The sequence below is a fragment of the Drosophila miranda genome, chromosome 4 (assembly GCF_003369915.1).
Source record: "Drosophila miranda strain MSH22 chromosome 4, D.miranda_PacBio2.1, whole genome shotgun sequence".
NCBI lineage: Eukaryota > Metazoa > Arthropoda > Insecta > Diptera > Drosophilidae > Drosophila > Drosophila miranda.
Window position 1 is genome coordinate 24,851,997 of NC_046677.1, and position 27,717 is coordinate 24,879,713.

Here is a 27,717-nt window from a genome sequence, read left to right on the forward strand (position 1 = left end):
TTGTTGTATTTCTAGAATGCAAATAGCATTTGGTTCTTCTATTTCGTCCTTTTTGGCAGTCCTTTGGCCCTAATCGACCCTGGCTAGTGTCGTGACGCGGCGGCCACGTTTAATGATTACAACCCAGCGCAGTCCCCCCCCCCCCCCCCCCCCCCCCCCCCCCCCCCCCCCCCCCCCCCCCCCCCCCTGCGTTTTGGCCATGGCTTATGCTTACGCCATGCCATCGCTTGACTGGACGGCGGCGAGTGCCTCAAGTGCCGCCTGTGCTGTAGCCCTTGTTTGCATTGCCACGGAATATATGTGTATGTGGCAGATACTACAGATACTACAACTGTGTGCAGTCGTATAGATACAGATACAGATACAGATAGAGGTACAGCTATAGATATAAATGTGTACATGGTATATGGCTTTGTTATCTGTTATCTGTGTTGGCCTCTGCCTGGCCGCCTGCCTGCTACTATCAAAACGGTGTCCAAACTGTTCTGTTTGTATCTGTATCTGTATCTATGTGCGCCGAAAGGTGTCTGTGTCTGTGGCGTGCGCCATTAATGAACATCGTTTGCTTATCCCCCAGACGGACTCCACTCCACACTCAGGTTTCAGTGCCCCCTGCCCCCTGCCACTTGCCCCTGGCCCCCTGCTACGTACTTTTACCTATGCTATTGACATAATATAAGCGTGCTCTCTCTCTCTCTCGTGGTTCTCTTTTTACTCTATTTTGTGGTTGGGAATAAAAATAGTTTTTTGCTCTCTCTCTCTCTCTCCTTCTGCCCCCAGTTGCTAGGTGTACAAAAAAGATACAAATGTAGAAAAGGAGCTGAGGAGCAGAGGATAAAAAAGGAGGTGAGATGTAAACGAAGAGCAAAAAGTAGCAGAAATAAAAGAAATAAAAACCATGGGGCACCCACGGTGCGTATGGGTAATGGCCGGCCGCAATACACATTGCATATGCAACATGTGCGGCATGTGCGGCATGTGCGGCATGGAGCATATGGCAAGCCACAAAAAAGACATTGAATGAGAAAAGTGGCTCTGGAGATACATAGATAGATTTTTCAGAGGCTCTACCGAAACGCTGGACAACACTGCGTATGTGTAATTTTTTGCAGGGAGGAAAGATTTCTTTTATGAAAATCAAACCTTTTTTTTTGATTGAATCTGAATAGTTATTCATAAAACAACCCCTCAGGCTCCCCCTCAGGCCCCCCCCCACCACTTGCCTCCTCTTCTCTGACAGCTGGTTGCTTGTTGCATGTTGCCTGACCGCTGGGCGAGGCCACGAGTGACACTTGACAGCAGAAATTATTTCATTTCCGCTCAACGACAATAGAAATCATTTCCTCGGCTTTTACTGAGAAATAAAATGAAATGAAGCAGATTGAAGGGCTGTCAAAGGATTGCACAACTCTCGCAACTTGCAACTGCCGCTGACAGGGCCACTGCCTCTTCCACTGCCGCTGCCGCTGCAAGTGTCACTGAATTTCAGTTTCTACTATTTGAATAGATAGAATGATGCACGGGGAAGTTGATGATGGGAATTTTTGCTGGCTCTGATGCTGCCTCTGCCACTGTCTATCCTGCCTCTACTGCCTCTGCCTCTCCTGCTGCTGCTAATGAATGTTGCAATGCGTTGATTGAAGGATGAATGCTGGAGTTTAAGCTGACAAGAGGAAGCTGCTGTCAAATGGCAGACATTACGTAGGGAAACTCTTCAGAGATACGACTTTTATATAAATCTGGAAAATATTTACAAAAATTTTTAAGAAATTATCCATTACGATAAATATACATACGAATATGTACGAATGCATCCTAGCCAAATATCTTCATATTTTTGAGGCGCTGTAGGCAATCCTTTTAAGATATATTTCCTTGCATCTCTTTCTCTTGAAATCACTATTGCTTCTCTGAATCTCGCCTTACCCCTCACCATATTCAATATTCTCCTCTCTCCCCTTCTATCCACTCCCCTCTCACCTCTCCCTCCTCTGCTCTCCTCTATGTCCTGTCCATTGCTGTTTGCTTTTGGTCGCTTTTTGAGTATTATTGACGTTTCAGCGATGAGAGGCAGAGGCAGAGTCGAAGTCGATTGTTGATTTTACTTAACTGACGCTTTCCTAGGGATGGTATGGGAATGGGCCTACCGGTACTCTGTGCACTCTTTCCACGTTCCACGTTCCGTACACCGCAATGCAGGCAGAGTGTCTGCCGACAGCCTCCTCCTGCCCCCCGCCCCTGCCTCTTCTTACTGCCCCGTTACGACAGCTTGCTCCTGCCCATTTGCCCCTTTGCCCCTCTGCCTCTACAGCGACATTTTGGAGTCTTGTTTGTTTATCAATTGGCGGCCTGTCTGTCGCTGTCCCCTCTGTCCCCCCCTCCCCGTCTCTTTCAATGAGTGTCTCGGCCAACAATTGACTGTTGGCGACCCCAAAAAGCGTTAATTGAATTGCCTCTCAGCATATGGAGAAAATGGCAGCAGCAGCAGGCAGCTAACCTTTAACCTGAACTGAACCCTAAGAAAACACTAAGGAAAATTATCAAAGCAGAAGATAAACTCAAATGTTAAATAAACTATAAATATTGAATTGAAAAATGTATACCATTAGATTTTTGCTACGAGGGTAGTGGAAATTGTACAAGAAAAGTGTTTTTAAATATAGAATAATATGAAATAATTTGAAAATAATATATTTAATTTGAATAAAATTCATATTTAAATTTAAATATATTTATTTTTATTTAAATTCACATATTACGCTACTGAAACTAAAAATACTATTTAAAAATACTTTCTTTTTGAAACATTTATGCTAAACACAAAGTGAATTCTATTAAATTTCTGCTATGCTTTGTATTCAAAAAGCGCATATTTAATTGAATGTAGAATATGGGTGACATTTTTCTCTGAGTGTATGTGTCCTTGAAAATCCACTAGTCCAATCCATGATTTCTGTAGATCAAGAAATGGAATAGCAACACTTCTTCGCTTTAAAGAGCCACAGAGTCGCGCTTCTCTCTGCTGTTGAAACATTTGGCTAGCATCTTCTATAAATACAAATTTATTCAGGGAGAAACTCTCGGAAGAAACTCTCTTCTGGAAATAGTTTGCGGCTAAAACTTTTGCTGCGGCCATCAGCTGTCTGCAAAGTTTTGGGGCAAGGGTCATCGCGTAGTAGAGAAGAAGAGGGTACTCCCGTATCCTCTGTCCCTCTCTCTCTCTCTCTCTCTCTCTCTCTCTCTCTCTCTTTTTGAAAATATAAATTTATTCAACGAAACGCAAACTTCAACAGGTCTTCCCCTTTGTCTCTCCATTGAATAACTGAATAATTTGTCAAGTAAATAAACACAATAAAAACAAAAACAAGAAACACAGTTATTATGAAAGTTCAACAAAGTGAAAAACCAACAAAAAACAACAACAATAGCAGCAGTAGCACCTCCAGCAGCAGCACCCGTAAAGTTAATAATAATATTGATACGAATATAACGAAAAAGAAAAACACAAGTGATCAAAAAAACCAAAGTTTACAAATTAATCGAAAACTCGAGAATTTGCAACATTCGGTAACATTCTGCGGTTGTGGCTGCCACTCTGCGGTGGCAAGAAAATCACCAAAATTGATACCACAACAACATCCCCAACAACAACAACAGCAACAACAGAAACAACAAAGAAATATAATTTACGTTTTGCTGCCGAATTGCTCAAGTTTGATAAAATTCAATTCATTAAAACGGAGGGTCTAACATTCGCATTGCTGGCGGGCCCCATGGGCCAAGCGGCAAGTATGTGTCGATTTCGTGGTTGTCGCTACAAAAATAAGAATAAGAACAGCAACAAGCAGCAGCAGCAGCAACAACAACAGCAACAGCAACAGCAACCAACACCTTTACCCAGTCCCCAATTGCAACATCAGACCGAGGCGGCAGCAACAGGTGAGGTCTTAGCCGGGGAAGCCTTAAATGTTCTGTGTGTCTAAAACAAACCGAACAACAACAATTTAGAATAAATTTAGTTTAAAAATAAATGCGAACTTCACGCTAAAAAATAATAAATTAAAAAAACATCCTGGTAGCTTAATTTATTCAATAAATTTTGGTTTATGGATTAATTATTTTTTCCAAAAGAAATAAATTTAAAAAAAAGCTAAACCTGAAATGGGAATTTTTCGAATACATTTTTGTATATAAATTAAATTAAAAAAAAAAATAACTATGAATAAATTAAAAAAAAATTGGTATTCAATTAAAGAACCTCTGAAATGAAAACTTTAAAAAAAAATAAATGAAAGAAATAATTAGGCTATGACCTTGGACTTGCAAGGCAAGAATTAAATATCTTTTCAGAGGTTTTTCTCGATTAAAAAGTATAAAAGATACAGGTACAAAGATTACAGATATCAAATGAAGAGTAGTCTCTAAAATAAGGGGGTTTCAAGCGGAGTCATTCTTCATTTCCCTTCAGATAGAAAAAGGAACGAAGCTAAAAGAAATGTAAGAGTAAAAGGTATTTCATCTGCTATTCTTGGCCTTTTACAGGCACTTTTTACGCTTAAAAAAGTACAAATCTCTTGAGGGAAAAATGTTGAGTTTCTGCCACCGTTCAGGGAATGAGAATATGTGAATAGTTTTCCACATACTCGTACATATACTCGTAAAAAGTCACTCTATTCGTAAACTTCAAGAAAATAACATAAGAAGACTCTTTTGTAAAAGCCAACACAACAGGTGAGAAATTGCAGAGAGCTGGAGAGATGTTGCTATGGAAAAACCTTGGCCCATGTCTTGGGAGATTTTCATAAATATTTTGTCACCAAAGTTTTTTGCACACTTCAGAGTCGACTTCAGCGCAAAAGAGCAAAAGCCAATCCATAAAGGAAAGGAAAGAAAAGGAAACGGAAGAAGGAGAAGGATGTGTGGATATCTAGCTTATTTCATATACAGAAGCTCCATGCTCCAGACTCCAGTCTCTCCTTTTTGCCACTGCCCCTGCCCTTGGCATCGATCCAAGCCTCTCAGAGGAAACTGAGGGAAAAAATTGCTCTCTTTTGCACATTTTGCCATTTTGCCGTTTGCCAACATTCAATTTGCATTTGGTTTCGTTTCGTTTCACTCAAGAGAAACAACAATGCACACTACAAGCACTACAGCCACATACACATGTTCAAGCGACTACTAGCACATGTATTTATGTATGCATATGTATGTGGAGGTAATACCCTGGATAAGGAGTGCCATAACTTTGAGGAAAACTTCACTTACACTTGGAGGTGCATAGGTGGAACGGATGGATGCCTTGTGTCTGCTTTTCCAGTAGTTACACGGAGCAAAAACTTTTACAAAGAGCTTAAAGACTTTAAGGTTTCCAAAGAAAAAAGTTAGAGTAAACTGGAGAGTGCTGCACTGCATCTGCATCATTTTGTTCCCCTGGGATCTTAGTAGATAAGTTTCCAAAATATAGAGGTCGGTTTACTCGACTTTTGTTTCGAGATGAATATAGACGAAAGCTACAAATTTTCATAATAATGTTGGGATAATTTGGATTTTAGTAGGAAGGCACACGGAGGCATACGTGCCTCGACATTAAGATAGCCAAGTATCTACATAAATAGATATATTTAGGCAAAACATAACTGTACTCCCATGAGTATCGGGTATTCAAATGATACATATAATGCCGTCTTTTAAGAGATGTATCACCCGAGAGACTGCCCTCCTTCCCAAGAGGAACATCTCGTCTGACCAGAGATTTCAAATTAAGTTTTCTATAAAGAAAACTTTAGAGTTCTAAGGAAAAATCTATGAAATCTGCCGGAGGAAGATGTCTGCCAAATGAAATCTGAAACTGAAATCATATAATATTCCTCCTTAAAGAGTGTATTCCATTCTACGCATAAGAGTCCCCCGTCCTCCATTTCTTTTCTTTTCTTTGGTATTTCCTGCTAAAAGAAAAACTTCATTGCAAATGTTGTATAAAAATAATGCTATTTTCCCAAAGAGAGAGAGAGAGAGACAGAGAGAGAGCGAAAGTCGTGCATAATCAGGGAGGGTGGGGCAGAGGCAGTGCCAGAGGGTATAACAATCTCCCATGAGTCCAAGGGGAGGGAGCAGGAGTCAAAGGGAAGATGGAGAAAAGTAGGGGCCATATGAATGTCTTACATAAAGCTGACGCATCAAACCGCAGCAAAGTGTCGGCGACAGTGGGTGCTGCTGCTGCAGCAGTGTGGTGTGTGGCACCACCCACTCGACACACACGACCGCCACTGTCGACTTGTCATTTGACTTCGAGAGCAGGAAATAGCCAAAGGAACTCTCCAGATACAGATACATTGGGGGGTGTGGGAGGGAGGAGGGTCTGCCAAATGTTTTGCAGCAGCTTAAGCATGTTGCATGTTCAGTGTGTGGCAAGGCAAATGCAGCTTAAAAGATTAAATTCTCTCTTTCCCTCGCTCTTGAGGCAGCTTCGGTTGCTGCTGCTGCACCATAACATGTGTGGCATGCAGCAGCATCTCCCTTGGCCCCCCATAAAGGATATTAATGTATAACCACCCCTCACCCGACTTGCAACATTAAGTAGCCAACTTTCCGACTTAGTGGCAAAGCTTAAAAGCAAAAGATACAAGACACAGCAGAAGTATCTTCTCCTTTTACCCGCCAATTATCTGTGAGATGCTGAGATGCTTATCTGCGAGATGAAAATTCCTGGAGAGACACACACAAATTGTGGAAGGAAAAGCTGAAATTAATGCCAAAGAGAATCGCATATGGAATTGCAAGGAAATCCAGCCCGAAGGCTGTGACGGAACCCCTGGAAAATTATGACAGAGAAAATACTCTGACATTTCAATCGAATTTTATTTCTTGTGCAAATTTCTGGGAAATAAAAGATAGCAATTCTAGGGACAGATGACGCAGGCATGACTTCTTTAGTGGAAAATCATGAAAGATGTTACGTTTATTTAATTAAAAATTATTTGCTTCTATTTGGGGAGGGCCCGCGATCTTCTTGGGGCAGCTTGAACCAATGTGTTCCTCTGGATATTGTGGAAGGATAACCTTAACTCCCTTTTGGGAATATATATAAGCAAACGATCATTCGAAATGGCGCATCCATCAAATAAAGGAAGTCGTTTTCCGAGAAAAAGGTACAAAAGTGCATTAAAGTAATAATCTCTGTTCACTGTCACAATATGGACCTGCTGTAATCCTTTTTCTTTACCGAGAGCTGTCGTTGGAGTATCGTATCCAGTCACTTGTTGGATCTGTGGCAGCACCAACTGCAACAATGGTTGCAGCAAAAGCTGCAGCATCTGGGATTAAAAACAAAAACTGTTCTTCCTCCGAGGCAACGAACAACACGACGTTCAGGAGAAAACCCCCTTAGAAACGGCCACAAAGGAAGATGATTTTCAAGATTTTCAAGATGGGAAGAAAACCACTGGAGTGGCAGAGGGAACTCCGCTAAAGCCGTGGAAGAAAGAACTAAATCATAAATTTCTAGAATAATAACAGTTATGAATTTAAAAGAAAATATAACTAAAAAAAGAAACTTGTTTTTTTTTTTGTTCCTTCGTTTGAAGGAATGCATGCAAAAATTGCACAACAAAACGAAAAGATAAATAATCGATTTAAATAAATACCACAGGAAGCCCATAAAAAATGTACTCTTAACTGAAACTAAAGTAAAGATAAATATCGAAAAATACTTGAATAAAAGACCTTGGCTTTGGTTAAGCTTGGGCTGCAAGGAAAAGCCAAAGGGAAAGCCAAGGGAAAGCCAGAGTCAGAGTCAAATTGTCAAGTGACAAGAGCACAAGTCGTTTGTTTGTTTCCTTTTGGTGGGAGTCGAAAAGTAGAACATAAATCATATTTTCCCAAGGAATAAATAAACCAGACAGCAAGGCTCTAGAAGGCGGGGAGAGGGAGGGGGTAAATGTAGAAAATTAAGAGAAGCAACAACAAAGGTTTTCCTCAGCAAAGGATGGTGTTTGACTTTCCGTCAGACTGTTTTTGGGGGCTTCCTGGGGCATCCACTCTCCAGACATCAGTTCATCAGCTACTGGGCTGCTGCTGGCTTGTCGGTTGATGTATCTTTGTATCTATTTTTAGCACTTAATCAGGCGCTGAACGGCAGAAAGACACACATATACACTCGTACAGATAAGATACTTATGTTGCAAGGAGTCAATAATTCACGGAAATTGCCAATATTTCCGGTTCATGTTGAACTTGAGATACTTTTTAAGGGCAGGCTGTCGAATGTTATTTATTGAACATTACGTATACGCCGCGATGTCGAAAGCAGCAGGGAAGGAGATTCCTCCTCGACACTTAATTGTTGCAAAGTGGGAAAGTGGAAGAGAGAGAAAGGAGTTATTTCCCTAGAGAGGCGACAAATTGATGAGCTTCCCGAAAAGCAATTGAACAAATTTATGTGATTTTGCTCTCAAACCCTCGAAACCTCCGAAAATTGTGGAAATTGAAAGAGGAAATTGCGACAAAAGTGGAAAAAAGAGAGCGAAAAATGTAAAGAACGAAGGTTTGGGTACTCTTTCAGATGATTTTCTTTGGTAAATAGTAGATAAAATTGTGAAACTATCCTTCGATCTTGTGATGATCTCAAAGAATCCACAAAATTATGAAAAAAAGTCCAGATATTCTTCCAGATTTTTCTTTAGAGTATATCTATAGAAATGGAGTACAAAGAAAATGGTAGAAAAGAACGGGAAAACCTTGGCATACCCTTGGAAGATGACTTATTTCTTTGGTAGAATGTCTTTAATAATTTATTTAATATTATTATCTGAGTTTTCCGAATTTTGCCACAAGTTTCCATCAATTTTTCATTGATTTCTTGAGTAAGGAACAGATTAGGAGTATATGTAAGAAAATATATTTCCTACCCAAGAATTTATTACGAGATTGTGCGCAGTGTAATCCTCCGTTGCCTTCTTTACGATCTGCCGTTTGTTGTTGTCCACTGCCAGTCCCAGTCCCATTCCCGTGCATGTTTATTCTTGTTCACTGCCTGTCCCATTGCTGTGCATGTGTCAGTGAGAGAGAGAGACGACTCGCTCAGAGAGGATCCAAAGGTGACGAGATGGTGAGAGCGGGCGTTGAGCGTGTTGCTCTGCGATAGTGGGTGTGCGTTAGAAAGGGAAGGAGAGGCATGGTAAAGCCAGGGCTTTGCGATGCTGAGAGAGAGAGAGAGCTGTTGCTTTTGAGAGATTCACGGAGTAATTCGCTGTTTGTAACAGATCCGTATTCTACTAGAAACATACTCTATGTGGCGTATAGTTCTTTCTGCTTCCTGCTTTGCCAACTTGCTGGCAAAACGAGGTGTACTCTCACCTGCTGAAAGGGTACCAAAAACAGTGACACTTTTGCTCTGGGATGTGATAAATGGATGGATGGTGGCATCACTGCTGGTCACGTGCCGAGTGTCGTGTGCCTTAAAGGATATGTCCCATGTATGACCCACATTTGCAATGCAAATGTGGCATCAATCGAGTGGCAGGAATGAGATGTAAGAGAGACAGAGAAACGGGGCATTCCAGTGTGAAATAGATGTGTGGCCGAAAGGAATGCTCATAAAACTGTCAGCACACTCGCATGCCACATGGCGAACAAATTACCCAAAGGGAAGGGGGGAAAACCATAAAAAAGAGAGCGGACAAATATTCGCATTTAATTTGAATTAAAAATATTCATGAATCCATTTGTATGTATGCATTTATCCCCCACTCAGACACTCATCTCCTCCTTTGCGTCCTTTGCCTTTCTTGCAGGCCTGCATTTGCGGAGCATTGAAGAGCCGGCGACGACCCCGTTGCGAATGAATGCGGAGCAGGGGGGCACAGGGTACGGCTATGGCTACGGCGAGCACTCGCTCCTCCTTGCCACACGCACCGGTGTCCCCCTGCCACCAGCCGCACACCAGCCATCACCCGCCCACCACTATCAGCCGCTGAGCAGCAGCAGCAGCAGCAATCAGAATAATATTGGATCTGGATCTGGATCGGCTGCTGCGGCACCCCCACCAGCCCTCTCCTCCGCCTATCCACAGCTGCAGCTGTATGCCACACAGCCGTCGATGCAGCAGCAGCAACAGCAACAACAACAGCAACAGCAGCAGTGGCAACATCAGCATCAGTCCTACCAGCATCATGCGTCGTCGTCGCCGCAGCACAGCAGACCGCCCTACGATCCAGAGCATGCGCGAATGGAGGCCTGGCTGGATGAGAATCAGGAATTTGTACAGGATTATTTTATAAGGTAAGACATAAAGGATAGAGATATAGAATATATAGTTTCTATAGGAGAAGGAATAGGGGTATTAATGGAAGAATCGCCAGAGGAATAGATGGATTAATATAAGAAATATCACCCTATCAGATGAATAGATGAAATATGATGGAGAATAGATCAATGAATACTACTAGTGATGACATAATCGGAACTGCAACTGAAATCTATAAACGGGAGAAGGTTTTTACCAAGACAAATGAATGTCTCCGTACATGGAGATCAAGTCATGAATTGAATAGATTGATTTGATGGGCAGACAGGCAAAAAGCTATAGATATTAATAGATACAAATACTCCAATGCAGATACCTTTAGTAGCTCTTTAGCTGAGAGATGGGTATCTTAAAAGAACCTTTCATTCCCTTTTCCCCACACATTTCTTGGTCCAACTTGAGGGAGAACTTTGTCGAATCAATAAGTTTCGCCACCCGCTCCTCCCAAATTCCAATCCGATTACCCGTCGATACCCGTCGATACCCTTCGAGTCATGTCCACAGCAGGGGGGAAAGGTACGTAAATTGCATCTGCTCTAAAGCAGATGTTCCATCAATACAATATGCGCTCTACATACGAGTATGCCATGCAAATAATCTACTCGTATTTTCCACTGATAAATTCGAAAATTTGCAACTGCAACTGCCTCACTGTCGCACTGACACACTGCCACATGCCACTGCCACGTTTGGTCGCTGGTGTTGACCCTCTCTGGCCGCATGGCAAACAATCGGCCATATTTATGGTAAAGGCAGCGCCTGGGTGGAAGGGGACGCGTTGGCCATGAACCGAGGGCTAGCTCGTTTCCGCTATAAACCGGAAATTGCCTTTTCCCGCAGCAGGGGACACATCCACAGAGGCATGCAAAGGGGGCAGGGAGAGGCAGAGGGAGAGGGAGAGGAGTTGTCTATGACACATAATAAAAATCACTAACAACTAAAAACATAAATTGGGCTTTATTTTCATGGTCGAGCAGGCAGGACGGAGCGTTCCGTTTAGCTTCTGTCTCTCTCTCTCTCTCCCTCTCTGTCTGCGGGGCAGGACATTAAATAGGAGGCTGGACAAAAGGGGTGTGTGGTGTGGTGTGTGTCTGTATGTTTGTACTTTGCATAAGAATATGCCGCTTGTCCTGGAAAAGGTCTCCTCTTTTTCAACCAATACTCCTTCCTCCTTTCCTCCTTTCTCTGGCTGTGGCCCGCTGTGATTGCTGCTGTTGTGGGTCTGGTCCGGGTCCTAGGGGTGCTCCATGGATGGTGGTTTTTATGCCAAAAGCGCGTGCCTATAAGGCCACATACTGATGAGAGGCGGAAGATAGTAGTACGGGAGGATCCTTCTCGCTGTCTGAATATTTATGAGCTGGGTCTTTTATTAGACAATTTTATGCGGCACGCATGCATATCACTAGAATATCCTGGAGCGTGTGTCCAGCAGTTCATTTAGTGATTTTTTCTAAATGGAGAAACTCACAGACACAACTCAGAAGGGGGAGGATGCAGGCTGCAGGAACTGGTAGAGTGGTGCAGTGGCAGGAGGGAGTGCAGTGAGGCAAGAGCTTTCGAAGGGATAATATATGATTCAATGAAGGGTTTTAGGATGTGCTCGACATATATATTGGAAACGAGGAATCCTTCGGAGCATACGACTATTCTAGAAATATAAATAAATTGGGTAGAAATCAATCTGCTGTTTGGAATCTTATGGAGGAAGGTCTTGCAGAACGAGTCCAGACGCTGTATCCAGGCATCGCCCTAGTCTAATCCATATCCTCCATTTCCCGTTCCGTAGAAAAGCCACACGTCAAACGGTGGATGCCTGGCTGGTCTCCCATGCCACCACGGCGGGCAATGATGTGGTCTGTTCCAGCAGCTCACCCACACATCCCAATGGACAGACGAGCTCCTCGCGTGGCGGCTCTGGAGCCACCACACCAGTGCGGTAAGTACAGGAGAGCCCAACCCACCAATCAGTGGACAGAACTATAGAGAGATTTATTTACAGGAAAATCTCTGCTCACGAATTTGAGCGAGGTGGACTGCTGAAGCCGATTGTGAACACCATCGACGGGACGCCGACGTTCTTGAGCATTGGGCCGCCGATGATGGACAACGGCGTGGGGGTGGGCGGATCCTGTTCGAATCTGCAGAATGTGGGGGGCGTTGTGGCGGGACAGTATCAGTATCACAGCCACCACCACGGCCACTCGTACCACCATCATCCGCATCAGCATCTGCACCACAGCCAGCACAGCCACTACCAGGCAGGCGGGGCGGTGGGCAGCAGCAGTTCGGGCAGCATCAGCAGCGGTGCGGCAGCAGGAACCGCGGGAACTGGTGGCGGTGCTGGTGGTGGAGGCTCCCCAGGCAGTGGGGGCGGATCCTCGTCCTCGTACCAGTTCTATCATTGCATCCAGCGACCGCAGCGGCTGTCGCGCAACGAGCTCAAGCAACTCGACGAAAAGGAAATCATTTTTGAACTGGTGAGTGTCCATTGTCGCCTCCAAATGTATCTGTGTATCTATGTATCTATTAATAGAGCTTACAACGTTTACGCGTTGACGTGTTTGTTTGTTGGCTTTCTGTTTGGCTTTCCAATTGACGTTGCTATCGGCAAACATTCAAAAGACGTCAGGCGTTATTATCTCGCTCTATCTATAGATAGAGATACATTTGTATCAATTGGCGCATTTCTTATGCAAATAATTGTCCATCTTTTCGAACTCTTAGGTAAAGGATATCTGCAATGAACTGGAAGTCCGCACGCTCTGCCACAAGATACTGCAGAATGTCTCCATTTTGTTGAACGCGGATCGTGGATCGCTGTTCCTGGTGCAAGGACGCTGCAATGGACCCGATGGACTCAAGAAGTGCGTTAACTAAACACTAGGATCTGTTTTGTTTGGGATAGAAGTTGGGGAATGAAATGAAAAAAAGCGTGGAAGGAATGGTTTGGTGCATGTAGTTTTTATTTAGTTTTTTTATTTATAAATTTGAAGGTTAACAATACATTTCTTAGCCTGCGAGAAGTTGTGGAACCACTAGCTGGCAGGTCTATAAGCTTTCAATTTTATTTGTGAGTTCAGATTTCGAAATGAGCGTTTGACCACAGATGTTTTCCATAGATTTTCCATGGATGATTGGATTAGTGCATTGCCGCCCAGCTGGGGGCTGCAGCATTGTAGTTTGTTGTAGTTTTGGGCATGCCACAATGGTGTGTTCTTTGACCCCTGCTTCATCTGTAATCCTTGATTTACATATCTGTAAATCCTACCTTAATCTTTGCTTTAATTCCACTCTTAAATCCTTTCAAAAATTAATTCGCTTATATATATTATTCGCTAAATATAAATTAATAATAGCTAAACAATTGCCATAAATCCTTAATATTTTGTACTACCATTCCTTTTTTTTTTTGTTGAAAGAAAAGTTTTCCAATAGCAATCAGGCGAGTGGTTTTTTTTCCATAGAATTTGTGGATGACTTCATTTTGTTTGGTAGAATGTGGCATGACTCCCCTCGCAGAGTGGCAGAGTGCAGTGGCAGCTTCAACTTTGTCTTTGGCAACATTTTGATGGCATTTATTTTTGGGATTTTATGATTTCGAATGCGAATGCGTTGCTCTACGCTTGATATTCCCACCATAAATGCCATGCAGACAGGAGGGGGAGGGGAGAAACCTTAAGCAGAATGTGTGGCAGGAAAGGCAGGGGTGGCATGCGGCATGTAGCGTGCAGCAGCAGCAGCAGCAGCAGCAGCAGCAGCAGCAGCCATTTTGTATGCATCGTATGACGCCATTTTGCTGGCAACGCTAATTGCAATTGTCTGCACGCGCATTTGGCAAATACTCGACTCCGACTCCTTCTGCCGCCACCCTGCCATTCGCACAAAAAGTTTTTAAAGAGCGAACAGCTAAAGGATAGCGAAAAAGGATACGAGAAGAGGAGCACCGCCAGGCAGGAAGGAAGGAAGCTGCCAGACTAGAGCTAAACTTTGCCTTGTATTCCACGGAACAATAGAGGGGCGAATGGGCAGTGGGTTGCTGTGCAATTTGCAACACAATTTATAATTCTTTCAACTTATTTTCTTCTCTTCTCCGCCACGTTGCAGATGCCTCGTCTCGAAGCTGTTCGATGTGTGCCCCCGGAGCACCGTGGAGGAGATGGAGCAGCAAGAGGAGGTCCGTGTGGCCTGGGGCACGGGCATTGCCGGCCATGTGGCCGAAAGCGGGGAGCCCGTCAATATACCAGATGCTTACCAGGTCAGTACTTTAGCCAGAGAATGTCTCTGTCTATCTTTAAGAGCGAAATTTGACAAATTCGTATGCCAAAAAGAGACCATAAATCACGTCATTGAGGGGCACTAGAACATTCTTTGGGGGCAGGAGTAAAAGCAAAACCTAATTTTTTTGGGGCAGGAGCAGGAGCAGGAGTAGATGTCTTCCATTTGATTGTGAGATTTATGGGAGAATGGGATCCGGTCCGGTTCCGGCCCCCACACATGTCGGACGGATGTTCTTTGCTCTCCTGCTCTTTAAGTTTTCAATTGAATTGCTCACTGAACACTTTTCACATTTTCCTTTCATTCTTTGCTCCGCGATATCTCTGCTCTTCTCTCCCCCTCTCTGTGTCTCTGTTTTATATTTTTTGGCAGTTTTTCTTGCGGGCCTGTCTGCCAATTGGAGCGTAATTAATCTTGTGGCAAAGACAAGGCCGTGTTAGGCAATGTTATATCATAGCCACAGGCCCCCTCAGACCCACCCAGATATGGCCACTCTTCTTTTTTCTCTTATTTCTCAAGTTAAGGCTTTAATTGAAGCCTTGGAATGTTTCTGTTTCTGTTTCTCTTCGCTTAAGTCAACTTAAGCCGCCGCCAAAAATGTAGATAAACTCCCGAGCAAATATGACGCACAACCAGCAGATCGGACTGGGACTCGGACTGGGCCTGGGAGCCACATAAAGATAGATCTTCCTCTGATTTTGTTGGCACAATTAATCAAGGCACAACAATAATTGACACCGGTACCAGACAGCGCGACCAGAGCGCAGATAAATCGAGCCAAATACAGACAGACACCACCGCCGCAACCGCAACAGCAACAGCAACCACAGCCACAGCCGATTTTTGGTGTGAATGAAAGGCATTATTCGGTTTATTCGTATTATTAGACATTTCGATGTGCTCGAGTGCGCAGATCGTGTGGACTTTTGTCTGAACTAAGTGGCTCCACAAACAAATGTCAGTCAACAGGCCAGACGTCTGGGGCGTTTACCGAAGCCAACAACATGATAACCCCAAAATGGGTTAACAAGAGAACAGTACTTTCTTTTAGTGGTAAGAAGCAAGATAAAGCCTTTTGGGGGAAGAATGTGTGTCAATGTCGAGTAGAAATAGTAATAGAAGTCCAAATATAGTACTCGTAAAATAAGGAAGTTCACATATAAAAGAACATAGTAAATGTTTTCGAATATTAGATACAAATATTCCCCTTATATACCTAAAATATTTAGAAACGACACCTGTATCTGGTCTGCCCCCCGCCGCCTCGCGTATCCCCTCCATCTCTCTCTCTCTCTCTCTCTGGTACGGAACTACTGTACAGTTACTATTGCAATTTCTCGAAGATTATGATTAGCAGTGATTCCAAAGCTTATTATCAATTGGTTTGCTTTTACTCTTTCTCCTTCTCTCTCCCACTATGGCTTAGCAAAAAGAGTGAAGGGCAGTAAAAGGTTCATAGAAAAGGCATTTTCTCACGTTCTCTCTTTTTAAATACAATTTAAGTAAGAAAACTTTTGAATGCAAAACTTTTTGTCTATCAAAAATTGTAGGAAATATATTTGTATACATATATTACTAATAAATTAATTCTCTCCCGTATATTTTTGTCTCACCCGCGTACACAGGATGATCGGTTCAATTGTGAAATCGATTCGCTGACCGGCTACCGGACAAAGGCCCTCCTGTGCATGCCCATCAAGGACTCCTCTGGGGATGTGATTGGCGTTGCTCAAGTCATCAACAAAGTGAATGGCGAGTGCTTCTCCGAAATCGATGAAAAGGTGAGTGCAGTGCAGTGCGGTGCAGTGCGGGAGAGGGTGGGTGTGTGCGACCGGAAGTGAATGACTGACTGACTGAATGGATAAGAGGATAGATGGGTAGATGGATGGGTGAATGAATGGGGTCTGATGGTGTCTTTTGTTTCGGCTATAAGCCACATAAGAGCTGCAGCTCACTGCAGAGCAGAGTCTCTTCTTTCTCCTTCCACTTTTGGCCTCAGAGGCAAATTGCATTCATTATTCAACACAAAGGAAAAAAGGGGGAAACTTGTTAAGAAAGCTTAGCAGAATGTCAGACAAAATGCCATCGGGGATTATCCATCTTTTGTGTATGTGTGTGCGTGCTCTCATATTTTTATGGAATTTTTCAACGTCATTTTCTGTGGCGTGGCTTTCTGTGTGTTTTAATCCTTTTGGCATAATCCTTTTGGCTCTTTACCGAACAGGTCTTTGCCTCGTATCTGCAATTCTGTGGCATCGGACTGCGCAATGCCCAACTGTACGAGAAATCTCAATTGGAAATCAAACGGAATCAAGTGCTGCTGGATCTCGCACGCATGATCTTCGAGGAGCAGAGCACCATCGAGCACATGGTCTTCCGCATACTCACGCACATGCAGAGTCTCATCCAGTGCCAGCGCGTCCAGATACTGCTCGTCCACGAGGCGGACAAGGGCAGCTTCTCGCGGGTCTTTGACTTTGAGGCGAACGACCTCCGCGAGGAGGAGGCCACCTCGCGCACCAGCCCCTACGAGTCGCGTTTCCCCATCAACATTGGCATCACCGGACATGTGGCCACCACGGGGGAGACTGTGATGGTGCCGAATGCCTACGAGGACGATCGCTTCGACTCGAAAGTGGACGAGAACTCCAGCTTCAAGCATCGATCGATCCTGTGCATGGCCATCAAGAACTCTTTGGGACAGATTATAGGCGTCATTCAGTTGATAAACAAATTCAATGAACTGGTAAGTGGCCTACAAAGGAATCAACGATCTTCACCCCAAAGTTTTCATTCGGTTTTCCCTTTAGGACTTTACCAAAAACGATGAGAACTTTGTGGAGGCGTTCGCCATCTTCTGTGGCATGGGCATTCACAACACGCACATGTACGAGAAGGCCATTGTGGCAATGGCCAAGCAGAGCGTCACCCTGGAGGTGCTCAGCTATCATGCCTCGGCCACCATGGACGAGGCCCATCGGTTGCGTGTAAGTTTTCAGTTCTACCTTGTCGTCGTCGTCGGCGTCTCGGAGGGGCACTTGCTTTTGGTTAATTTTATTTGCGTTCACTTCATTTGTAGATAGGGAAAAGGTCACTGCCGGACTGCTTTGCGCTCTTAATTTTTATGTCAGGCCATAAATAAAGGTGTCCTGTCGTGTCCCGTCCTGTCCCCACTGCTGCCATTGTCCCATGGAGCTGTGGGGCTTTTACTTCACGGTTTATTATTGCCGCTGCTGACAGAAACAGAAACAGCAGCAACAAGCTGTCGTGTCGGGAGGGTCTTTCCCCTTAACCCACGACCAACCAACCAAACCGACCAACCGACCGGCGTGTTGACAGTTCTAATTAGTTTGTTCGCACAAAAGTATGACAAAAGGAAACTTTTATACCAGAGAGAGGGAGCAAGCACCAGGAGGCCGTAGTCCAGTCGAGTAGTCCTTTTCCATTTGTCTCCCAGTCGGACACTTGCTGTAATTATGCTCGAGGAAAATTATGACCGCCTGTCGGCTTGTCAGCCGGAGACGAAGATCTTGGGATGTTATTAATTTTAATTAAAATTATGCCATACTAGGCTTTGGCTTTACTTTCACGACGGACACAGAGCGATGCGAGGCGATTACCGCATCAAGGAAGAGAACGAACCCTTTTTTTCTTGCAATTCTCGACAGTGACTTTGGCCCCCCTGCGGCTATGCTGTAGGGTTTTTTTTTCCTTTGTGCGGGGTACTTCTCTATTCCGCTTTGGTGGCTAATGTAGCGCCATTAACATTTCCCTGACAGCCACCCAGCCAGCCAGGAGATGAGGGTCCAGTGCGGGAGATTTTTGGTTTTTATTTACTTTTTGGAAGAGATTTTGTGGAATAGGAGATGCTTAAGCAAAGTTCCAAGCAGATTTAATAGATTAGGAAGGACATTTGTTGATACATAATTAATTTTGTAGAAATACCACGACTCAATGAATAGTTTATAGAGGTTTTAAGGAATTTACGGAATAAGGAATATTTAAAAATTATCATTTGATAATTCTTAATCTAGTAAATCTTTTTGAAGGACCGACAAATTGCTTTAAAGTGAATCGATTAATGTAAAAACTATATGTACATAAAATAAGCGATAATTAAGTGATAAAATATCGATGACAATAGCTCATTAAAAAGCAATAAGTTATCTATAGCAAAAGCGTAGACCTCTAACCTTTAAATATAACCAATCATAACCTAAGAGAACTCCTTACAGAAACCTGCTTTGTAATAAATTAATTTCTTGAACACTCTTCGATATATCTTTATAGCGACTTCGTGTACCATCGGCCGTACATTTCCGCCTACACGACTTTAAGTTCGATGACATCCACTTTGAAGATGATGATACACTGAAGGTACGTTTCTCTTGGAAATCTTCATGGAACATACCCCAATTGTACTGTATTTGTAGGCCTGTTTGCGCATGTTTCTGGATCTCGATTTTGTGGAGCGTTTTCATATTGACTACGAAGTGCTGTGCCGTTGGCTGTTGAGCGTCAAAAAGAACTATCGCAATGTTACGTATCACAATTGGCGGCATGCCTTCAATGTGGCCCAAATGATGTTTGCCATTCTGACGGTGAGTAGAAACAGAACAATGAATTTAGCATGAAATATAACCATCTTTTCTTTAGACCACACAATGGTGGAAGATCTTTGGCGAAATTGAATGCTTGGCTCTCATTATTGGCTGCCTGTGTCATGATCTCGACCATCGAGGGACTAACAACTCCTTTCAGATTAAGTACGTTGGAGGAAGTGCCTTAAAAGTGTTTCAATTCTAAAGAAAAACTTCACTTCTTAGAGCCTCTTCGCCTCTGGCGCAGCTGTACTCCACATCCACCATGGAGCATCATCATTTCGATCAGTGTCTGATGATTTTGAATAGCCCTGGAAATCAAATACTGGCCAATCTCTCCTCCGATGATTATTGCAGGGTTATACGGGTGTTGGAAGATGCCATTCTGTCCACCGATTTGGCAGTGTATTTCAAGTGAGTTCTGAGGCAGACAAACCCCAAATGAAACTTGAGGCATAACTGTTTTGTTTGTACGTGTACCCCTCAGAAAACGTGGCCCATTCTTGGAGAGCGTGGAGCAGCCATTGAGCCATTGGGTGGGCGAGGAACCGCGTGCTTTGCTGCGGGCCATGAGCATGACTGTCTGTGATTTGTCGGCCATCACGAAGCCTTGGGAGATTGAGAAGCGTGTGGCCGATTTGGTTAGCTCCGAGTTCTTCGAGCAGGGCGACATGGAGAAGCAGGAGCTGAACATAACTCCGATTGTAAGAACTGAAACCTTAAACGGTGATTATTGTAAGAGTCTAAGCATCTATTCATCTCCCCTTAAAGGATATCATGAATCGCGAAAAGGAGGACGAGCTGCCCATGATGCAAGTGAACTTTATTGATTCCATTTGCATGCCCATCTACGAGGTATGTCTTTCCCTTTAGTCTCACCTTTTCGGTTATTATTAAATGTATATTTTGGATGTTGTGTCCCTTCAGGCCTTTGCCACACTCTCGGACAAGCTGGAACCTCTTGTCGAGGGTGTGCGCGATAATCGCGGGCATTGGATCGATATGGCCGATGGAAGCAAAACTAGTCAGGACGAGGAAGAGGAAGAGAAGAAGGAGAAGGATCAAAAGGAGCAGAACGAGCAGCAAATTGTGATATCGAATGGTGACTGCAAGGCCGCGACGATGAGTGATGATGATGTGGCACAAGCTGATGCTGAAGCAGACCAAAGCGTAAATGGCACACTCACAGCGGTAGCCAACAGCAGCAACACAACTAATAACCACATTGCCGTCGTTGCTTCTCATCCCACCAGCACCCAGCCCAGTGATGATGATGATGATGCTTGTAACGATGTGGTTGCTGCCGCACCAGAGGAGCAGGAGCAGGAGAGGAGCACTACAGAGAACGGTCATGCCGATGCTGATGCCGATACCGAAGTGGAGTCGAACAGCAGCTGCCTGTCCTCGGCAACCTCGTCGACAGCCTCCAGCCGTGCATCCACGCCGCCGCCCACTGGCGAAGATGACAGCACACCCGTTTCGCCCTCAAAGACGCTGCAGGCCCGACTCGTGGCAGCCAATCTGAATGCGTTGCAACGTCAGAGCACAGCCGCACAGAAGCCGCGCTGCAGGAGCTGCGACCAGTCGCAGCGCAGCGGCCTCCAGGTGCGCAAGACAAGCTCCCTGAAGGGGACCCAGGATCTGGAGTCCAGGAATGGCACGGCTGCTCTTTGCAAGAGCACGCCCATGATAAACAACCACAACCACAACAACCATCATCATCATCATAGTCACAGTCATAGCCACAGTCATGCTGGTCATCATCATCATCATCATCATCACTCGCATCAGTCGCATCAGAATCACCATCCCATAATCGGTGGGGGCATTGGCACGGCCAGCATCGGTGGCAGCGGCCTGATCAGCCTCAATGCCTCATCGGAAAGTGATAGGATACCAAAAATTGTGGGTAAAATTGGAAATCTCGATGGTCTGCCCTTTGGCAATGGGTGCACACCGAATGGTCATGGAATGCCGTACGGCAGCTATCAAAACCATCATCATCATCATCTACTGGCGCGTCGTCATTCGGAGACAAACAGCAATGGGGGAGCCACCGCCTTGGCAGCTGACAAATAAATGAAAAATACATCCCAATTAAATAATCTTCAATATGTACATACATACAAACATCCACCATCACTACACTACACTATACATATATGTACACTTCTCTCTCTCATCTTGTATATAACATTTTCTATTGAGCAACAGTATCGCAGTGCAGTAGAGGAAGATAATGAAAGAAAACGAAAACGATAAAGAACATACCATAAGCATAGCCTACACTCTAAAGAACTATATAGAAAAAAGCAAAAAGATTCCTATATCCATATGTGTGTGTATATTTTTTGATCTATGTGTGTGTTTGTGTATCTTCAATTTTAGTCCATACGATAGATAAATCATAAATGATAGAATGATAAAATGATAAAGCAAAGAAGTCAAATTCTCTAGATGTTTAAGCAAAAAAAACAAACAAAACAAAAATTGTACCAAAAAAGTCAGAGTAGTGGATTCTTAAATGAGAATTGCCCGTGTTGGCTCATGTACAGTACTTGTACTTTATAGAGCATAAAGCAGCATCCCTAAAGCATGGCAAAAAGGAAAAAGTATTGTAATATCCCCCTACCCCCCATACATATACATACATATGATATGATACTATGATACTATGATGATATGATATGATAATGATTGTATAACTCTTATGTAAACGTAAACGTTAGTTGAATTATCTCTATGGGTACCAAAAGTCTAACTTTAGTAGCATTAACCAACCAACCAAGCAACCAACCGCCGCTTAGTCGGACCCTTAGTTTTTAATATAACCTCTCCGGACACACACAAAGAACACAGAAGAATACCAGAAGATGAAAACACTAAGCGCTTTGATTTTCCCCCTCTCTGCGCTCTTTTCGAATTTAAATAATTGTAATGTTACGCGATAATAATATACATTATGTAATTGTATCTATGTGTTATGTCGATGGCATACTATGCAAAACCATCCTTTGAGCATCTAACCCTAACCCTAACTCTGACCAGCACGTCTAACGTTCTGTGTGTGTGCGTTACTTGGGCTAATTGCCATTACATATTTGTGCAGATGCAGATCTACGAGTATATAGAGTACATATGTATGTATAATCCTTTCTTTAGATTAAATTGTACTTTGTGAGTTTTGTTATTTATTGTCGGCATTATAGAGAATCCTCCTATCGAAAATACACAAAATATTTGCTGTAATGGAACCCTGTTCAACAAGGCAAAACTAAATAAAGCAACAAAATATCTTAAACATTTCCGAATCCTATTTAAAATATAGATTTAATTGAACGAATTAGTTATAGTAGTAAAATAGTAGTCAAATTGTATCAGGCAGGACATCGGGTATTTTGACGTTTGGATTGACAGAAAGCATTCCGAATTCCCCTTCAATTGAGGTTGGCCTTGGCCCCAAGTGTTATCCAATCGGTCGTTTGACACTGGCAGCTGAACTATCGGTTCATGCGAACATTCAGTATTAACTCACAGCTCGGCAAACTAAAACAAAATATAAGTTTTTAGTCATCCGAGCCATCTTATGTGGAGCGTCTTATTGTGAGCATCAGTATTTCATGACAATTGAAAGCGGCACAGCAGCCACGATCGGATTCTCGCCTTACTCGCATAGTGGATCGATGTACGGCTCGAATGCAGTCTTCGCATTGCCGGCCATATGCAACCACATGGAATTCGAATAAGGTATAAGTCGAGACATAAGGCCGGGTATAAGCGGTTGAAGTGATCTAGGTTCAAGGCTCTCGATGAAGGTTTCCATGGCGTAGAACATTTTGGAATTATTTGATGGATTTCCTTTTCGAGAGTCGCATATATAAAATCGAGAATAGGCCATCAGACTGCAATGCTGAAGACATTCAAACAATCTTGTCTATCGCATAATTTGATGCCGGCAAATCATGCACAAATCCAAACCAAAAGACAAGACAAGATCCTAAATGGAACCACTTATCAAAATGCTACTAATTGGGTCTTATGTTATACTCTTATTTAAAATGCCTCTCACAGACAGTCTGTTACAGATTACAGTTCTCACAACAAAAGAATTTTGAAATATACGAATAGGTACATGAATTTATGCGTGCTGATCCTTGTCATTGGTAAAGAGTTCGGACTTCGCTAAGGGTTCCGGAAGTTCCTTGTCATCGCCAAGCAGTCCTGACTTATCCTCGTCGCTAACCAGTCCGGACTGCTCCTCGTCGCTTAAGAGTTCGGATGGCTTCTTGTCGTCGCTTAAGAGCTCAGACTGGTTATTGTCGTCGCTAATGAGTTCCGACTGCTCCACTGCGTCCTCCCTAGCTAAGAGATCGGGCTCCTCATTATAGAATTCGGACATCGCGGTGTCGTCGCTTAAGATTTCAGACATCTCGGTGTCCTCGCTTAAGAGTTCGGGCTGCTCCTTGTCGTAGCTAAGGAGTTGGCGCTGCTTCGTGTTGTCTTTCAGAAAATCGGACTGTTTCTTGCGGATCAAAAGTAGCAACTTCTTCCACTTGTGGGACCGTTTGTCCGTGATTTCCTGTTTGTCCATAATTGAAGTGATCAATTGGAGGACCTTGGACAAATGCGGCCGAACATGGTCATAGTAGTGCGCAAAGAGCACCATAAGACAACGAGTCACAGTGGTGTACTCAGTTTGGACAACGCCAAAGGGAATATGGCGGATGATCGCGTCGACAAACTGCTCGATGGGGCAATGCTGGTGATCAGTGATGACCATGAGGCAGACCAGTCCGCAGAAACGGTCCTGCTCGGCCACCGGGAGGATCGTGTCCTGATGGAGAGCCGTGATAACAGTCCCCGAGACGGCCTTTATGATATGTTTCACCTCATCCTTGGCATGGTGGATCATCCGTTTCAGGGAGAGCAGGCTTCGTTGTCGCACCTTCCGCTTCTCATCGAGCAGACCTTTGAGGATGCCATCGCATAGAATATTATAGTATGGCCTTCCCTTGTTGCCCAGCTGGGCGATGCAGCGGGAGAGGACGTAAACGACGATGGACTGATGACTGCTGATACTCGTATTTCCATCCTCGACCTGCGGCATGCAGCTGCGCTCGCAGTGTATGACTAGCCGCCGGAAGTGTTTGCTGAACTCCTTCTGTCCCACCCTGTTGCCAAGGTCGGGCAGCACGTTGCCCACCATTTCCGTCAACTGTCTCTCCTGGTAAACGATTTCACTGTAGCGTTCCATTGACAGCGCTCGCTGCGTCGTGTTGTCCTTGACAACCTGGCACCGCAGCCGACGTTGCAGGATCTTCTGCATAAGCAATAGGAGCTCGTTCGCATAGTTCTTCAGCACTCGGCAATGGGTCTTTGAATCCTCCAGCAGTAGTTGGACACAGGCCAAGACGGCAGTGACGTTTTCGGCGTCACTGGCGGTCTCCATGAACTCAATCAGATGTGGGAACACTTTGTGGCACAGCTTCATGGCCCTCCACAGATCCCAACTGCTCCACTCAAGCTGTATAATCTTGGAGAGCGCTTCGAAGGCAGCTCGTTGCACGAGCTCCTTTCTCTGGCCGAAGCTCTTGAGAGCACGGCTCAGGGCCTTCGACCTATATGGAAATAGCAGGTCCGGCAAGTTGACGGCAAAACTGTTGATGCACCGGAAAGCTGCCTCGCGCTCATCGGTATCCTCGCTGGCCGCAAAAGCGCTGCCTTCGGCATTCAGACGATCAATGATCTCGAACAGATTGCTGATGATCCCAGGGAAGGGCTCTTTGAACTTTTCGGGCACCACGGCAGCCAGCTCGGACATCAGCGGGTACGTAAATTCTATCATGTCGGGCTTGTTGTGCATCAGTTCCAGGGTTAAGTCTACTAGCCGGGGACACAGGGCGGCGAACTTCTCCTGACTCACCCGACCCAATGTGGCAATGACCTGGAGAGAAAAATCATTTTATTGAATCTACAAACTATGAAGTGTGAGACTGTCGAATAACTTAAAAGAAGTCGATCAAAAGGCACAAGATAGCCAAGGTCTATGTACTATGAAAATTGTACTTTTATCACGAGTCATGTGATCGTTCAATTCAACCGTATTCAATCCTTTACCTGCAAAAATTGCATCCTGACTACAATTTCTAGCTCATCCCGTCCATCACCCCTTACATCGCCTAATGCTCGAGCCACGTCCCAAACTGGATCAAAGTACGGCTGGAATGCTGTCCTCGATTTGCGGGCCAGAGAAGTGATATTACGGAGCACAAAGTACTGCATGCACAATGAATTCTGTTGCGGTTGAATGTAGGGAATAAGTCGAGACATGAGATCGGCTAAATGCGGTTGAAGTGCTCTAGGTCTCAGGCTCTCGATGAAGGTTTCCAGGGCGTACAACATGTTGGAATTTTTGATAGATTCCCTTTTCGAGAGTAGCAGATTTTCCGACAATTTGTCCGTGTCGAGAAAGCTATAGAAGATCGAGAACACTGTAGCGGCCTGCAGTGTGATCTCAGGCTGGAGACATTCCACCATCTTGGCTATCGCATACTGTGATGCCCGGCGTACCACAGGATTTGAATCCAATTGCCCGCTCTGGACAATGGACATGCATCGATCCATACATTGTTGGCTTAGTTGATGGGCGAATCCCTCGGCCATCACCGCCAAAAAGTATTGTGTGCCACCGCGTTTCGCTTCGGACTGCTGCTCCTGATCATACACTATGGGCTCGATGAGGTTGAGTATACGTGATGCCATTTTGGATGTGGATGATCGCTGGAGTAGCTTTAACAGCACACTAATGCCAGCCGCGAGTACATCTGCATCACTATCCTGACTGTCCAAATCTAGTATACGTTCAACAAACAGACTATGCAGTGCATTGAGAATCTTGTTCATCCAGTGCATACGGACTATGTCGCGTCGCCAGCTGTGAATAAGGCAGCCCAAGAATTCAATTGACCGCACGCGGAGGCCTCTGTTCAATGAGATATCCTCGATTATAGGTATCAGATCCTCCAGCACGACCGGCAACTGCATCCGAACCACTTCGGGTGTGAACTCCACTAGATTGTGGAGAAGATTGAATACGCAATTGCCGCGATCTGGTTGATCCTGACAGGTAGCCAGTCTCAGTTTTTTCATAACGAGGGGCACAGAGGCCGACACGGCGGTTCCATTGGTCAAATGCTTGTGACCTGTAGGTAGGGATCGGTTCCACACCTTGCACAGACAATCAGATATCGGGGTCCCCAGAAGGCCCCTTTCGTCGGCCAAGCGCAGACCACTCACGAGAATCCGCTGAGTTCGGTCCATTTGATTAACGAACACACCTGGAGCTACATCGGCCATAAGGCCCAGCACGGTAGCACCCAATTTCCGGTACGCTGGCTCGCTAGAGAGACATATGGCCTCTACGTACTGGAACACGGCGTCGGTCCATCTACAGTTGCCGCCGCTGATGTTGGTTTTTTCGTGATCCATCAGAACACTTACAATATGCACAATCATCTGCTGAAGAACAACTTCTACATGGGCGTTCAGTGACTGCAGCGCGTTGAAAATAATCTTTTGTACATTGCCCTGCATGTCCGATGACAGCCTTGTCCACCGATCGAATGGTGACAGCCGCTTCGATATTATTTGCGCAGCGCTTAGACGCAGCTCTGACGGATGCCTTGAGTCAAGGAGCTCACATAGGGTCATAGTGCTTTCATCATCGTGGAATTCTCTCTCCAGCTCCTCGAAGGCTTTGCGTTGTATCTCAATATGCGTCGAGAGCGTGTTCGCCAGCAACACAATAATCATGTTCCTTTTGCATGACATATTGTTTTTCACGTATCAGTTGTTAATCTATTCTCCGAATGGTTTCTATTCGATCATAATTACAACAAATTGTAGTACTTGCTGACTTAATTGTTTCCATTTCGATTACTTACTTTTTAATAAGTCCAATTCACTCTTGATCTTTAAGGATCAGTTGTGTTGGTGCTGGTTGTTGCACTTCTTCTACGATTCAAAACTGAGGCACATCTGTTGGTTTTTGTAAGCTATGTACACCATATATATGTATATATATATATATATACCTTCTCCTAGTTTTGTATGATTTTTCAAGGGATCGTGCACTTGATATTTGGATTTTTTATTTTGAACTTTAAATTTTGTTTTTAGTTTGTTGCATGGCGTGTTGTGCCTTAATACTAAATGTTTGCTGCCATTGTCAAATACTTTACGCCACGGCCTACTTGAATCGCAAAGCCATTTGAAATGTTTTCTGTCAACATACCGGATATCATGATACCATTTTACAATAAAACCAGTAGCAACTTCGGGAGATACTCTCTACTTAAGCAAATGTATTCTATGCAGGTTCCCATACTGCACATCTCTCTCTCTCTCTTTCTCTCTTCCCAAGAACGAAGTACTATCCGGCCGTTGTATCTCGCTCACTCCGAGAGTGCAGCCGCTGGCAGCATAACTTACATTAAACATACGTTTCCGGACCACTGTGTTCCCACTGCGATCCCAACG

General features: G+C 44.3%; 2 protein-coding genes across 6 annotated transcripts in view; one reads left to right on the forward strand and one right to left on the reverse strand.

Moving 5' to 3' along the window:
* Positions 1-22,480, forward strand: part of LOC108162915 (dual 3',5'-cyclic-AMP and -GMP phosphodiesterase 11) — a 59,944-nt gene extending 37,464 nt beyond the window's left edge. For 2 of the 4 annotated variants that reach the window (XM_033392564.1, XM_017297894.2), the window contains 15 exons: positions 9,792-10,278; positions 12,090-12,239; positions 12,303-12,780; positions 13,028-13,167; positions 14,408-14,558; positions 16,204-16,359; positions 16,803-17,324; positions 17,389-17,565; positions 18,869-18,955; positions 19,012-19,179; positions 19,235-19,344; positions 19,405-19,593; positions 19,667-19,883; positions 19,951-20,034; positions 20,107-22,480. In XM_033392564.1, coding sequence (XP_033248455.1) covers positions 9,792-10,278; positions 12,090-12,239; positions 12,303-12,780; positions 13,028-13,167; positions 14,408-14,558; positions 16,204-16,359; positions 16,803-17,324; positions 17,389-17,565; positions 18,869-18,955; positions 19,012-19,179; positions 19,235-19,344; positions 19,405-19,593; positions 19,667-19,883; positions 19,951-20,034; positions 20,107-21,258 — 4,268 coding nt within the window. In that variant the 3' untranslated portion in view covers positions 21,259-22,480. Of the gene's footprint in view, positions 1-3,553; positions 3,940-9,791; positions 10,279-12,089; positions 12,240-12,302; positions 12,781-13,027; positions 13,168-14,407; positions 14,559-16,203; positions 16,360-16,802; positions 17,325-17,388; positions 17,566-18,868; positions 18,956-19,011; positions 19,180-19,234; positions 19,345-19,404; positions 19,594-19,666; positions 19,884-19,950; positions 20,035-20,106 lie in introns of those variants that run through there. The other 2 variants (XM_017297895.2, XM_017297893.2) reach the window with 2 other exon arrangements.
* A 510-nt stretch (positions 22,481-22,990) lies between these two features.
* On the reverse strand, positions 22,991-27,402 carry LOC108164124. 2 transcript variants are annotated; one of them, XM_017299721.2, is made up of 4 exons: positions 27,273-27,402; positions 27,123-27,216; positions 25,297-27,054; positions 22,991-25,123 (listed from the first exon to the last, which is right to left on the reverse strand). In XM_017299721.2, the coding sequence occupies exons 3-4, from the start codon at positions 27,007-27,009 to the stop codon at positions 23,318-23,320; spliced, it is 3,519 nt and encodes a 1,172-aa protein (XP_017155210.1). In that variant the 5' UTR covers positions 27,010-27,054; positions 27,123-27,216; positions 27,273-27,402; the 3' UTR covers positions 22,991-23,317. The 2 variants fall into 2 exon arrangements, with proteins under 2 accessions (XP_017155210.1, XP_017155211.1); XM_017299722.2 differs by having other exon boundaries at positions 27,123-27,402.
* Positions 27,403-27,717: the final 315 nt, after the last annotated feature.

What these genes read in the sequence shown, in the direction of transcription:
- LOC108164124 (XM_017299721.2), bottom strand. Translation starts at nt 27,009, where the DNA reads ATGTCATGCAAAAGGAACATGATTATTGTGTTGCTGGCGAACACGCTC. An exon ending in TCAGGATGCAATTTTTGCAG is followed by an intron (nt 25,124 to 25,296) that starts GTAAAGGATTGA and finishes TTTTCTCTCCAG; the next exon opens with GTCATTGCCACATTGGGTCG.